At 43.2% G+C, this 15,106-nt stretch overlaps 1 protein-coding gene across 1 annotated transcript in view; it reads left to right on the forward strand.

Annotated features, from left to right (window-relative positions):
- LOC124613216 (cholinesterase 1-like) overlaps positions 1-15,106 on the forward strand; it is a 172,759-nt gene that overhangs the window by 135,857 nt on the left and 21,796 nt on the right. The window contains exon 8 of the mRNA XM_047141890.1: positions 1,362-1,543. Coding sequence (XP_046997846.1) covers positions 1,362-1,543 — 182 coding nt within the window. The remainder of the gene's footprint in view (positions 1-1,361; positions 1,544-15,106) is intronic.

Below are 15,106 nucleotides of genomic sequence, written 5' to 3' on the forward strand. Positions count from 1 at the left end.
CACCTCAAAGATGGCTACATCAGTATCTCTGTCCATATCAAACCTATCAACCACCAGCAATATCTCCACTTTGACAACTGCCACCCATTCCATACCAAGGAGTCCCTTCCATACAACCTAGCCACCCATGGCATTCACATCTGCAGTGACAAGCGATCCCTCTCAAAATACACCAAGGGTCTCACTGAGGCCTTTTAATTCCCCCCCCCCCCCCCCCGCCCCCAACCTTGATCACCATGCCATATCTGTCCAGTCATGCACCACCTCCCAAAGTCCCATCATCTGGCCACAGAGGAGCATTCCCTCGTGACTCAGTATCACCCAGGACTGGAGCAACTGAATTACATTCTCCACCAGGGTTTTGACTACTTCTCATTGTGCCCTGAAATGATAAATGTCCTACCCACTATCCCCTCCCCCTCCCCCAGTGGTATTTTGCCGCCCACCGAACCTACACAATATCCTCGTCCATCCCTACACAACCCCTGCTCTCAACCCCTTGCTTCATGGCTCATATCCCTGTAATAGACCTAGATGCAAAACCTGTTCCATACATCCTCCCACCACCACCTACTCCAGTCCAGTCACAAACATCTCCTATTCCATCAAAGGCAGGGCTACCTGTGAAACCATTTGTGTATTTTACAAGCAAAGCTGCAACCACTATGCTGCATTTTATGTGGGCATGACAACCAATAAGCTGTCAGTCCACATGACTGGCCACCAACAAACTATGGCCAAAAAAAACTGGACCACCCTGTTGCTGAGCACCAGCACTACATAGCCCTCTGTTCCACCAATGCACGAAATCTTTTCACTTCTCTCCTTTTCTGCTAACCCTGCCCTCCGTCTGACCTCCTGACTGTATGTAGCTGCCCTACCCTCTCACCACCTCATCCCTACATGCTCCCGCAGCAGCACTTTACCATCCCCGTCCTTAGCCTGCTACCCCTCCCCCTCCTCACTCCAGCCTCTTTCTTACCCCCACCTGGTTGGCTCTCCCATCATGCGCTGCTGTGCATAGTCTGGCTTCAGCTGCCATAGACTGTGGCCATTTGTGTGTGTGTGTGTGTGTGTGTGTGTGTGTTTTTCTATTGTTTATTTTTGTCAAAGGTCTTGTTGGCTGGAAGTTTATTGTGTGAGAGTCTTTTTGGTGTGTCTGTGACTCAGCATCTCTGTCATATGGTGAGTTGCAATTATCCTTTTCATAATGTTTTCAGTAATTATGAAACATAAGTTCTATCCACAACCTCTGTGCTGGGATGTACATCAGTGCCAATGTCAATCAATTCATAAAAGTGATGCTATATTACAAGATATAACCAGTTATTTATGCAGAATATGTATGGTTTTTGTTTTAGCAAAAGGACTGACAACAAATGCATCTGTGGCTCAAGACTTAGATGAAAATTTTGAAGAAATTATTGGACTTGATGTTCGTGCTCCAGATGCTGAGACACAAAGGCAAGCTGCACAGAAACTGCGTGCCCTATATTATCAAGATGAGCCTATCACTACAGAAAGCTTTAATGAAACAGAAGAGGTATGTTCTTTCTGACAACATTTATTTGAGAGCTTGTAGTCTTGTCTTCAGTTAAAGTTTGTTATCAGCATTAACTTTTTTTAGATTGACTTGACTCATATAAATGTGACAGCCAGACTGCCTTCCAAAGTTTTAAAGATATTAATTAAAAAAAACTGTTTCTCTTGTCCATTTCATTTTTAGTATCCAATATCAACTATGAGGAAAATTCCAGAATGAGATTTTCACTCTGCAGCGGAGTGTGTGCTGATATGAAACTTCCTGGCAGATTAAAACTGTGTGCCTGACCGAGACTCGAACTCAGGACCTTTGCCTTTCACGGGCAAGTGCTCTACCAACTGAGCCACCCAAGCACGACTCATGACCCAGATCCATAGATGTGTTAGTGGGAAGTAGATATACTACCTTCCACTTCTTTTCTGAGATGACTTACTTGAGATGCTCAGCCAACCTTCCTTTCTCTCAAGCTGGCTGCTGCAAACTGTCTTTTGTTTCTTCTCAGAAGTGTGCTGCTAGGTATAGGAATTCCTTAAGACTCTTTCATTTCCTTCAATTAATGATGTATGTTAAACTTCAGACATATTACAAATCTCACTCTTAACATAAATATACCCTGTTTAGTAAGACTCTAGTGTCTCCAAATGTTAGACACAAACTAATTTATATAAAAGAGAAAGGTGGCTTAAACACCCTGACCATTCTCAACATGAATCAAGATACACAACTTCCCTTCAACAAGGATAAGACAAGAGTTTTTTCCAAGAATACTTTCTCAGCTGTTCTCAATATTATAACAATGGTCACTGACACAATTAGCACAGAATAACGTAGAAGCTCCATGGTCCTTATGTACACTTTCACTAAAACTTCCATGGATCATCCGACAAGTACTTGTCATTTCCATTTGACCGCTGTGTCTACATTCTTCTTGCTACTAAATTTCAAACCGGCATACACAAACATGTGACGTGCAGTAGATAGAATTCTATCATCCCACACCCACATCTAAAATATCATGTTTTTGAGACAGTAGAAGGCCTAGTGGTTCTAGAATTTGCACTGAAATTCTCAAATCACTACAACATTAACTTACATTTTTCTACATGTAGAGTCAACTGTAATTCATTACACCAACCAACTAGAACTTTTATCTAAGTCATCTTGTATCCTCCTACAGTCACTCAACTTCAGCACCTTACCATACACTACAGCATCACCAGCAAACAAGTGCAGATTGCTGTCCAGTGTGTCTGCCAAATCATTTATGTATATAGAGAATAATAGTGTACCTATCACACTTCCCTGGGGCACTCCTGACTATACCCTTGTCTCTGATGAACAGTCACTGTCGAGGACACATACTGGGTTCTATAATGTAAGAAGTCTTCAAGTCATTCACATATCTGTGAACTTATTCCATTTGCTAAGACCTCCTTTAACATCCTGCAATGGAGAAACATGTCAAATGCTTTCTGGAGCTCTAGAAATATGTAATCTGTTTGTTGCCCATCATGCATAGTTTGCAGTATAAAATGTTAGAAAAGGGCACACTGCACTTTGCATGAGCGATTCTTTCTAAAACCATGCTGATTCATGCACATAAGCTTCTCAGCCTCAGGAAAATTTGTTATATTTACACTGCACCAGTGACAAGTGAGCAGCCTCACATCTATTGGTTGGAGGGTAGAAGCTAATGACAGATGCCACCAACCATGCTATTTACCGTGTGCCACAGTTACATAAATTTACCTAAAAGAAACACTGCAAAAATGTGTAGAAGCACATTCCAGAAAAAGATATGTATAACAACCAAAATAAAATAAAAGAGAAAAACAGAGGTGGTAAATAGTAATTACTACAACTTATAATAGGATAAACAATGCCATCACTAAACTGTGAATACTCTCATTGAAAAATGACATTTATTTATAGAAAAACAAAAGTTGGCAAAAATTTCATCACAAAAGAAAAGAAATTGCAATGGAAACCATATAAAATGTTTTCTGAGTCTTTACGGACAGAGAGCTTTGTACTGTGCCTTATTTGTGGATAGGCAGCAGTGTCTGAAGTTGTCAGCAGCTTCTCTATGGTGGTGGTGTAATTAAAGTACAGCAGATCTGTTGGTGATAAAATGTATCAGTCTTCCTGCTGGGTATGTGATCCACTCAGTGTCATCTCCCTTTGAGTGTGTGCTGGTTGTTAGTAATTGCTGATGCCGTTTGGATTGGAATCAATTAGGGCACACCATTCATAATGCTGACACACATGACACCACTGTTCACATCAAATAGACAGTTTTGAAACAGTATAAAATTCACTTTAACTTGTTAGTCATGAAGGCAGTTCATCTGTTTTAGCAAGTGAATCACCTTAATGAATTCACAATTTTACTAACCAGTTTCATAGGTAGTAAATAGTTTAATGGTTTCTGTAGTGACAGTTAATGGTTCATCATGCATGAAAGTCTATTATGCTGCAAACAGAACAAGAATCTTAAAGAACATTGGTTTCCACAACTAACTGCACTGCAAAACAATTTGGTTCTAATGATGACAGTCACTGCCCAGTTGCATTTGCAATGTTAACATTTCCTTTTGTGATGTTCAGGTCAATATCTAGTCCAAACCATGTTCAAAACATAAGACCTTGGCATTATATTTTGTGTATGTTTTTTTAATCAGTGTGAACTAACACATTATGCTCTGCTGCAGGGCAATCTTTGAGGTAGTCTTCCTAAGCTTCTGTGGTGTATGCACATCCTCAGATGTATCTCCACCTAATAAAAAAGTGTAGATTCTTGATATTCATGTCCTCCATTACTTAAGCTGGGGCATCCTTATTTGAATTTACTCTACTTTGGTGACCCCACTTTAAACGACATTGTCAGCTGTGGATTATTTTGTATTCTTCAACTCATCTTGCTTGCAACAACAATGGAGTCATCCTACAACCTTAGTGCCAGAGACAAGGAAATACAAGACAGTGACTTATAAGGAGTTGAGTTCAGTACTTTGCATCAGCAGCGACAACTCTTGCGTTTGGTTAAATGTGAAAGTGACATTTTCTTGTGCACTGCTGGTAGTATCAACAATGACCCTCATGTTCCTGAACAAAGTGTACCAGTTACCGACCTTCTCAGTAATTTTGTCAATGGATGCAACCCTTCCACAGACAAACAACATGCCTCATACAAATCACCAAGAAAAGACAGGGACTGATGTTTGATTGTGTTGTACCTCCCATGTGGCATGAATTTCACCAAACATGCTCAATTGCCATAGACAGCCCATCCAGCCAGGCCATGTGCAGATACCTTCCTGGATTTCTCTTCCACACTTTGGCCTTCAAACAAGAGCTCATCCATCATCACCCTTCAGCCAACTGCAGTGCTGCATGAACCCTAGAATTTTGATGACAGTCCTGTGCCCCATAATTCACGACCCTAGCTGCCACCCTTTCATCCAGAACAGCCAGACATGAGGTTTGCTCTCACTTAGCGGATTCCCCACAGTCAAGGCATTTCTGATGATAGCTGCAAGTTTGTCACCTTACTGTCCACCTGGGCAAGCATGCCAACCTCATAAGTGATATATTGTCCCCTTCCCCCCCTTCCCCCCCTCCCCCCCTCCCCCAGAGCTATTAGCAAATATGAAGCTATGAAGTGACGAAGAATGCGCTCATTCACTGTCTTGCCTGAACACTAGAACAGCTACATCAAGTTATCTGTGACAAATGCTTTGGCACCAGAACATCTTTTCAAGTTTGGAGACATCTCCGACATTTAATTGACGGAGCACTCAGGCAAGACCATACCTTGTGGATGCTGTGGATTCTAAAGTTACCGCCTTAGTTACATCTATCAATGATCTCATATCAGCATGAGTCATTTGAAAGAAGATAAATTTTGACAGACAGACTTCTTGCAGTGTTACAACATCAACAATGTATTGATTCAATGGAAAACAATGACCAACCACATCCCAGTCTTGGCACAAGCCGTGACACAGGGCAGAAGGCAACCAAGTGGTACCAAGCACAGACAGAAACCACGAAGGATGAGATAACTGCCACCTACCCCATGAATGACCCTCAGCTACCCAAAACAAAACAGATGGCCAGCCAGTAACAACACATCGCTCATTGATAAAAGGTGTAACCATGCCTCTGCTGGTTTCATGCATGTTTGGGCAGTAAAACTTGCAATAGGATGGCACCTTACAACCATCCAAACAGGAAGAACAATCTTGAGTAGGTTGGACCATTTCAGGCCGCCTGCTGCCTTGACATATGAGCCAATCTTGTTGCACACCATCTTCATGCAGTAGTCTCTGTGTCCTGGGACACACATGCAACCAATATTTTCTCATTGACACTGGTGAGAATCATCCCATGTAATCTACCATCAACAGGAAAAACTGCATCAGCATTGTAGCTCTGTGCAGCGAATGATTCTCAAATTGCAGTGTGTGGAAACACATCTTGAACCTTCGACTTTGGTTCACAAGAAACCTTCTCCTGGCAATTTTTCATTGCTGATGTTAACAAACTAGTACTGTAGGCAGACTTTTTAAGACATTTTCATCATTTTCCCAAATTGAGATGTGGAACCTTTATACATCACTCACAGGCAGGCTCATCACAAATGAGTCAGCGGATATAGGACAGCCAGTAGCAGACACTCACACACCACTGGAGCAGTCTGCAACAGCATTACCAACATCAGTACAGTTCACTCAAATCTATCATTGTCTGTTGCCCATGTTCCTGTTGTGTGTGTTTGTCCCTAACTGCCAGATTCACATGTACAGTTCAGACACTGTGCTAGAGTGAAAAACTTTATAAAATAAATAGAATGCTGTTACTACAAGTTTGACTTAAAGACACTCTCGTTAGTGCTGGGTAAAGTTCACATGGGTAAGTTGGTTTTAGAGGAGTTATTGCAAGCCAGTATAGTTAGACAGTTCAGAGTCCTCGGGCCTTGCCCACCCAGCTCATACCAAAGAAGGGTAGCATCTGTAGACTATGCATCAACTATCGGCATCATAACTTCCGCATGATACTGGACACTGAATACTGAAGACGTCACACATTATTTGGCAGGTGCTTCTGTGTTTGTTGTGTTGTATTGTAAGAAAGCATATTTGCAGATCCCTATGAACCAAGAGGGTAGGATGAAGACAGCACCATTTTTGGACTTTATGAATTATTTTATATGTCACATGAACATAAAAATACAGCAGAGATTCAGGAAAGATTCATTGACAATGCTCTTTTCAAATTGTCGTCTGCTGTGCTTACTTGGATAATATTTTAGTCTTTTCAGCTTCCAAAAAGGAACACGATGAGAGTCTTGAAATAGTTTTTGATGCTTTACACAAACTTTGTGTTGCCATCAGTGTCAGCGTCATCTGAGACAGTCTCAGGCTACCATCTATGGCCATTTGGTTTGCCATGACAACTTACAACCTACACTACAACACGCTGAACTTATTTGTCACCTACCTTAACTACAGACCTTTCATGAATTACATCAATTTCTTGGCATGATAAATTTTTATTGTAGACACCTGCCTAGAGCAAGTGCCACCTGGGCACCTCCTATAAACACATTAGCACATTAGCAGCCTGAGCAAAAGAATATTAGCTGACCCTGCAGATACAACAAGCATTTGAACAAATTAAAGCCTGCCTTTCTCAGGCTGTAACACTGACATACCCACTACCCCCTAGCCATCTGGCAATCGCCTCTGATGTGAGCAATTTAGCAACTGGTGCTGTTCTCCAACAGCAGACACGCAACATCCACTGCATTTCTTTCTCAAAAAGTTGATAGATTCTCAGCATAAATGGTCAGCCTATGAATGTGAACTGTTGGCAGTGCACAGAGCAATATGGTACTTTAAAGATGATGCTGGAGGCAGACCCTTTACACAGTCTACAAATATCATTGCCCATTATTGGATTTTATTTTCAACCCATTTGCCATTTGAACTACATCATGCAATTGACAACAGACATCCAACATCTTCATGGCATGGACATATGTCATGGCTGATTTCCTTTCAAGTATCAGTGCTCTCTCAGTAGATATTGATTTTACACACTTGCAGTAGTGCGCCTTCAACATGCGCAATTAAGCGACAACATAGTGAGATTGTAACAAAATAATAAGCAACCAGGACCAGTTTTGGGCCCTTAGTGCCCTTCTTCAGAAGGTTGTAACTCAGGGTTGCCACAGGTTCTTAAAATCAGGGAATATGAGGGAATCTTAAACACATCATGGAAATATCAGGGAAATGTGAAAGAAACACTGCAAAAATCTCATTTTTGTCTCAGTAGATGAAATGGTTTGTTTACTGAGGTGTCATACATCATTGCTGCCTGGGTGCAGCTGAGTATATTTGCTGCTTCCCTACTCCTTCACTACTGCTGTTTCTCCCCTTCCTACCATTCCCCTCAGCTTACAGTCAGTGCTGCCACCACTTCTTGCCACTAACCTAGCAGCTGCTGACGAGAGGCAGGGAGACATGAGGAGTGGTTGGTTTGATCTGATTCTCAGAGACTGTATACACAGTGGCCAGAGACGGCAGTCATGTATGCATTAGTTGTGTCAGTGTGTGTGCTCTCATTCTGACAAAAGCTATGGCTGAAAATTTAGTATTGAGAGCTTGATTGTCTTTTCTATGTGCCTGTCTGCAGCTCAGGAATCATCTTTATGGTGAGTTGCTACCCATCCTCCTTATTATCGATTCTCAGAGTATTTGAACAAGTTATCTGTTGCATGGATTGATCACCATGGTCTCATTTCATCAACATGCTGTCTGTGGCTCACGAATAGCTGGCCACATGAGTGGATTTCCATGACGGGCCAAAACCACAGGCCATTTCTGTAGGTATCTGCAATGAATCAGGCCTGCCGAGCTGGAGTCATTTGGTTCCCACTAATGTGCAGGCCCTGCCTGTCGTATCTAGTCTCACCAACCTGCCTGCAGCCGAGTCCGTTTGTATATGGCATATAAAAAGTATGGACAATAAGAAGAAGAAAATTGTGTCAGTTGCTGGTGGTTTGTACACTATATACTCATATATTTCCTGAAAGAAAAATCATACAATACCTGTAAAGTAATAGATATAACACAGTGGGTAATAAGTGACACTAACAAACATAGTAGAACCCACATTTTATTCGTGGTCACCTACAGTGTTGGTTTACACAATTTCTCCCCACCTTGTACATCTCTTTCAAGAGGCCTACTTTATTTCTGAGGTTATTTTTGAAATCAGTGAAGGTATTTTAAATCCATCTAGTGGCTTCAAGAAATGCAGACTTTTATCACCAAACGTGTTTCTTTTTATTGAAATAAAAACATCAGTTGTCGTAATGAAACACATACACCATTTGGCTTGCTTTCTCCATCTAAAACCGTTCATTACAAAAGATTTTTGCTCACATCAGGAAACGCCATCTTGCTGCAAGTTTTTTTTTAGATATTTCCTCATTTGCACTATGGTTTCTTGTACTGTTGCTCCAAAGACAGACTGTCAACTTATGTCTTAACATACTCATAAGATCTGAAAAATTGTCAGGGAACAATGCTAAAACTTGTCTGTATAGCAGGGAAACATTGGGGTGTTTCACTTGGCGAAACTTGTGGCAGTCATGTAACTGTCACGTTATTTGTGTGTCAGTCATAAGACGTATACAGCAAAATGCTGTGGTCATGCGGTTCATAGTGTCTGAGCACACACTGCACACCTTAAAATACCACCCATGGAGGCACATGGGTCTCATAAAATCTTCATCCATGAAGCTCTGCGGCACTGTCATCACGTCATGCTGTGAGACAATACTGACCGACCAGCATTACACCCGCCCTACTCAGATGAACATAAAGTGATTACATGCTGTGACAACATCTTTGACATTTTACTATATTGCAAATGGACTACTGTTATATTCAACGGACTTAAACTGATGTTGATCCTGCTCAACGCCACTGACTTGCCTAGAAGTATGATTACTGACATTGATGACATTCTGCACTTTGACCCTGATGACAACAAAATTTTAGAACAAGTGGACTTGGACCAGTTATGATCTGAGCGGATCTCAGTTGAACTTATTGACAAACTTGTGGTGGCAACAAGTACAAATGACATATCCCCGCCATCGCAAGTTCTTTGACTCTGTAACCAAACGGCCTACGCTATCTTGCTTGTGCAGTTTGCTATATGATTTGATATAATGTGGACATCTGCATGAAAAATACCAAGTCTTACAGAAATGAGAGTGTTTCCTTGGGCTACAATGCAACAGAAATCCCACAGTGGGGACCCCGAATTAGAACTTGCGCATCGTTGCCCCTTAGTGCAAGTATTTTCGCATCTACTGTGCTGGCTTTGTTTACGCCTTCATTCATTCTGCTTGGCCATGTATCCTGCCATGCAGCCCATGGATATCAAAGCTCCTGCACCTACAATGAGACACTTCATCACTTCACCACCACCTGGATTCTATAACATGTTTCCTGCAGTTTTGTCACCTCAGCAGTTTTGCCACTCGACAGTGCAACATGTGACTGCAGATTCAGGCTTTGCCTTTCCAGCAAGTGTGCATTGAAGCATGAATTTCAAAAATGACAATGAGGAGAGCAAAGTACTTGCATTTCATCATGCTGATGTGGATTCTGCATTTCGTGAACAAACTATGTATGAGACGCCGGCCACTTGGGCAGCCATTACAACAGTGCATTGTGCAACCTTGCCTTTGTTAGGACAGACCATGTGTACTGATCGTGCCTCCATGATGCACAAATGCTTTACTGCTTCATCAGTTTACAAAGTGGACAATGTCCAGTGTGTATCATGAACATTTCCAGGCCAGTTTCTGCCTCCACTGACCATTTGGCCCCTCAGTGCACTTTACAGGCCCCCATGTGATGTGAACAATGTGCTGCATAGAGATACTAACTGTGGTTTCCATCCCTCTGAACATACCCTAGCTTGTCATATTGACAGCCCGATGGGAACATTTTACTGTGCTGCTCCACGCACGTCTGCAATTATCCTATACCAAACATTTCTGACTTCAATCACCTTCTCGCTGGTGCTACAATTTTCAGTGTACTCGATTCCAAATGTGCGTATCAGCAAATCACAGTCGTTATCAGAGACATTCAAAAAACAGTGATTATCCCTCCCATCAGGTTGTACGAGTACAATTTCACGCCATTAGAGTTAAAAAATGCTACCCAGAAGAAGCAATATTTTATTGACTCTCTCTTGCTCCAGTTCAACTTCTGTTTCATGTATCTCAATAATATTCTGATCTTCAGCAAAACTGTGCAAGATCACAAACGCCACATCTTGACAGTAAAGAACACTCTCTCATCAAATGGAGTCTAGATCAATACCGACAAACTGCAGCTGCTCCAAAAATCTGTCCAATTCTTGGGGTACACAGTCTCAGCCACTGGTATACATGCTGCTGAATCGAAGGTGCAATCAATCTTATCCATGCCGCTCCCTACCACCTACAAAGAGCTCCGTCAGTTCCTGGGAATGAAGAACTACTACTGTCGTCATTTGCCTGCAGCAGCCGACACCCAGGTCACCCTCGCTAACACCCTTGCTGGCAAGCAAACTTCAGGGACATGCCTGGTTCTGTAGACAGAACCAATGCACGCCGCCTTCCAGGCCCTGAAAGACTCTCTCGCATGAGCTGTCACCCTCACTCATCCAGTCTCGGATGCTGAACTCTTCATCACCACAGATGCCAGTGACTCCACAGTAGGTGCAGACCTACAACAATGCCACAACGATGTGGTCACACCACTTCAGGTCTTTTTGAAGAAACTTTCACATGCCCAACAAAAATTCTCAGTAGTTTATGATGCAGTGAAACACTTCCTCACTGCCATCGAGGGCCCACCGTTCCACATGCTGACCAACCATAAACCAGTAGCAGATGTCAAACGCAACCCCCTCTCAACCCCCCTTCCCCCTCTCCCCGCCCCCCCCCCCTCCCCTGTCACTTTCGGAATTTCGATTTCGTCTCTCAGTTCTCTACTGATGTCCACCATATCAAAGGTGCTGACAACATCATTGTAGATTTCCTTTCCCACATTAGCACCATCTCAATGGTCATCGACCTTTCTGACCTCGTGTCCCTTCAGAACCAGGACGAGGATACACAGCAACTTCTCAACAGCACCTCCACTTCGCTGTCTTTCACGAAAACAAAATTTGCTGGCATCCGAGAGGAAGTCTGGTGCTACTACTGCACCAGCACCCTCCGACCCCTCACCCCCCCCCCCCCCCTCTCTGCCATTCAGTGTTTGACACAATACATTTTCTAGCACACCTCGGAATTAAATCATCAACAGGCCTCGTGTCTGAACAATTCGAGTGGCAAGACATTAAGCACAATTGTCAGACCTCGGCCCAGAACTGCATTGCTTGCCAGTGCAAAAAAGTCACCAGGCACACTGTTCCACCTCTCCGGAAATTCGACAATCCATCTGGCCACTTTTGCCACTTACACCTGGACCTCATCAGCCCCCTTCCCCCCTCAGAGTGCTTCTGTTATGTTCTTTCTTGCACCAGTCATTTATGCTGTACCCCTCACCGATATAACTGCTGAAACCATGGCTAAGGCCTTTGTTTCTTCCTGCATTTCCCACTTTGGCTGTTCTGCTACCTTCAGCACCGACCAGGGCCGGCAGTTTGAATCAGCACTCTTTGGCCAACTCTGACAGATTGCATGAGTGCCTACCACCCCCAAGCCAACGGACTGGTAGAGCAGTGACATCGCACTTTCAAGACAGCACTGCAGTATCACGACAGTCTTTGGACTGAGGCCCCGTCCCACGGGGGTACTCCTCAGCCTGCCGTCATTGTACAAACCAGAAATCAAGAGCACCACAAATGAGTTCGTCTATGGTTGAAACCCTGTCATTCCTGGGGAGGTGTTACAACCTCCCCCCCCCCCCCCCCCCTCCCCACCCGCCCCACCCCAGTGACAATCCCACCCCCTTCGAAACTTCATAAGTAAGACCCAAATGCATTTTGACATTTCCCTGACCCCCTATCTAGCCATACTCCCCCCCTCTAATCTCCTTTCATGCAAGTTCACTTTTCTCCATGACAATAGAGTCTGGACCCCACATGCCCCACCATATTCAAGCCCATACAAAGTCATAAACCGCACTGCTAATATGATGGACATCGAGGTAAAAGGTATGCCACCCACTGTTTCTCTCCACCAAGTGAAACCGGCACACCTCGACCCAGTGTCTTCCATGCCCGAAGATGTAACACAGCCTCACAACACTGAGGACTCACGCTCAAGTTATGACCCCTCAGAGCTGCCGCTGCAGCCCTCACCCAAACGTGCATCTGCATCACCATCAATGACATTCCTCAGGTTCTCACCCTCTCTATGTACCTCCTCCCCCCTACCCCTTTTAGTAGTTCTGCAAACAGACATCCCGCCCAAAGATGTGGTGCATGTCACCATCCTCATCGACGACAACCACATCTTCATTCTGCTGCAAGGCAACTCACCTCTCCTGACCGGGGACCCGGTTCGTTAGTCGATTACCAGCTCTCACCCACTCCCGTGCGGGGTCAACCACATGCTCCTCCAAGCTATGGTAACCTCCTAGGGAGGGGTACAGTTCAAATGCTGCCAGCCAGTCATGCTGGGGGCCGATGTATCATCTGCTCACACCACCTACAGAAAGTCCTGCCTCAGCAACCTCCGGAGATGGACATCCTCATCACATCACTGCTGTCTCCCTCACCGCCCACTTCCACTGCACTCAAACCATTCTCCACACTGTGCCATCGCAAGTTCTTTGACTCTGTAATCAAATGGTCCATGCTATCTTGCTTATGCAGTTCGCTGTATGATTTGTTGTAATGTGGACGTCTGCATGAAATATACCAAGTCTTACAGAAATGAGTGTGTTTCCTTGGGCTACAACCCAACAGAAATCCCACTAACTTCTTATTATGGAAGGAAAGCAAGGTGATTCATCTATTTGTGATGGTACATTCCTAGAAACATTATCCTTATGATACAGACTCTCTTGAATGTTGATCTGGATTCCATCACTTCCACATCTGCAACAGATGGGGTTCTCACAGTCAGGCTATTAAAAAATGGGCTCAGCTACATCATTTCACATCAGAGCAAGACACAAACAGTACTATGGCACCATTTCCTCTCTTACTTCTGAGACACACCAGCCTCAACCTCCACTCCTATTTGACTGGCCTCACCAGTTACCACCTCACCTCCCACAAACCACCTTTTCTGACTGCTACCAATCGTCCACACTCCACCTATGCAGCACAATGAGAAATGTTCCAGCTATGCCTCTTCATGAGAAGTCAGCCACAGCACAGCTGGTCCCATGCTCCTGCATGAAGATGAGGTCGTTAGCAGCACCGTCCATCCCCCTATGTGATGACGCAGCATGTGATGCAGCATGAGGAAACTCTTTGGCCAGCACTGTGGCTTCACCGCAGTCTGTCCTGAGCTTTTGTGTTGTACACATATCCTGGGATGCATCTCCACCTGTAATAGAGTGTAGATTCACAGTATTTTACACAGTCTGTTATTTAACCTGGAGCATCCACACCTTTGTCTATTTTACAAATGGAACAGATACTTAGAAGAATTACACGGGACAAGAGATGTTTGAGTGTTTTGAATTTAGAGGATAAAAAAGAACTAATAGAAGAGGACAAAGGACTTTTCATCATTTTGGAAGCAGTTGAGATAGCACTTAAGGCCATTAAATGTGGAAAAGCAATTGGGGGAGAGGCTATTCTGATTTGACTCATCAAATGAAAGGCAGAAATACTGAGTTTGTGCAATAACTATGTGATTAAGGTAATGGCACCAATATTGAAGAAAATAAATGCACAAATTGTACAGAATGCACTAAGTTTACAGAATATAAGACACTAAGTTTGATATCTCATATGCCAAAAATTCCACTAAGAATAATGAATAGATGTATGAATCAACATTTGAGAGAAAATTGGATGAAGAACAGTTGGGGTTCAGAAAGCACTAAAGTAGAGATGCAATTGGATTCTTATGAATAATTGGCCAAATATTCCTAGAAAAAGGTAGGGAAGTCCATGTAGTTTTTGTTGACTTGGAGAAAGCCTTTGACAGAGTTCAGTGGATCAAAGTTTTAGGTATCCTGAAGGAGATCAGAATTAACTGGAAGGAAAGGAGTAAAATAAGCTATTTATACATCATACAAAGACTTAAAGTAAGAGCTGGAGCTAAAATGACAGCAGGAATTAAAATTGGCAGAGGAATTAGAGCTGTTGTCTTTCATGTACTCTGTTTAGTATCTGTTTATGTGACGTAGTTAAAAACTCTTCCAACAAAAGTGTGGTGTGACAGTAGGAAAAAGAAAAAGAAAATATGTAAGATTTGCTGCTGCCATGGTGTTGCAGAGTGAAAGTGAAAATACAGTTAACAACTTGTTGAAAGATCTGAACACCAGCTGTGGGGTATGGGCTATGAAGAATAAGAAT

The sequence above is a fragment of the Schistocerca americana genome, chromosome 4 (genome assembly GCF_021461395.2).
Source record: "Schistocerca americana isolate TAMUIC-IGC-003095 chromosome 4, iqSchAmer2.1, whole genome shotgun sequence".
NCBI lineage: Eukaryota > Metazoa > Arthropoda > Insecta > Orthoptera > Acrididae > Schistocerca > Schistocerca americana.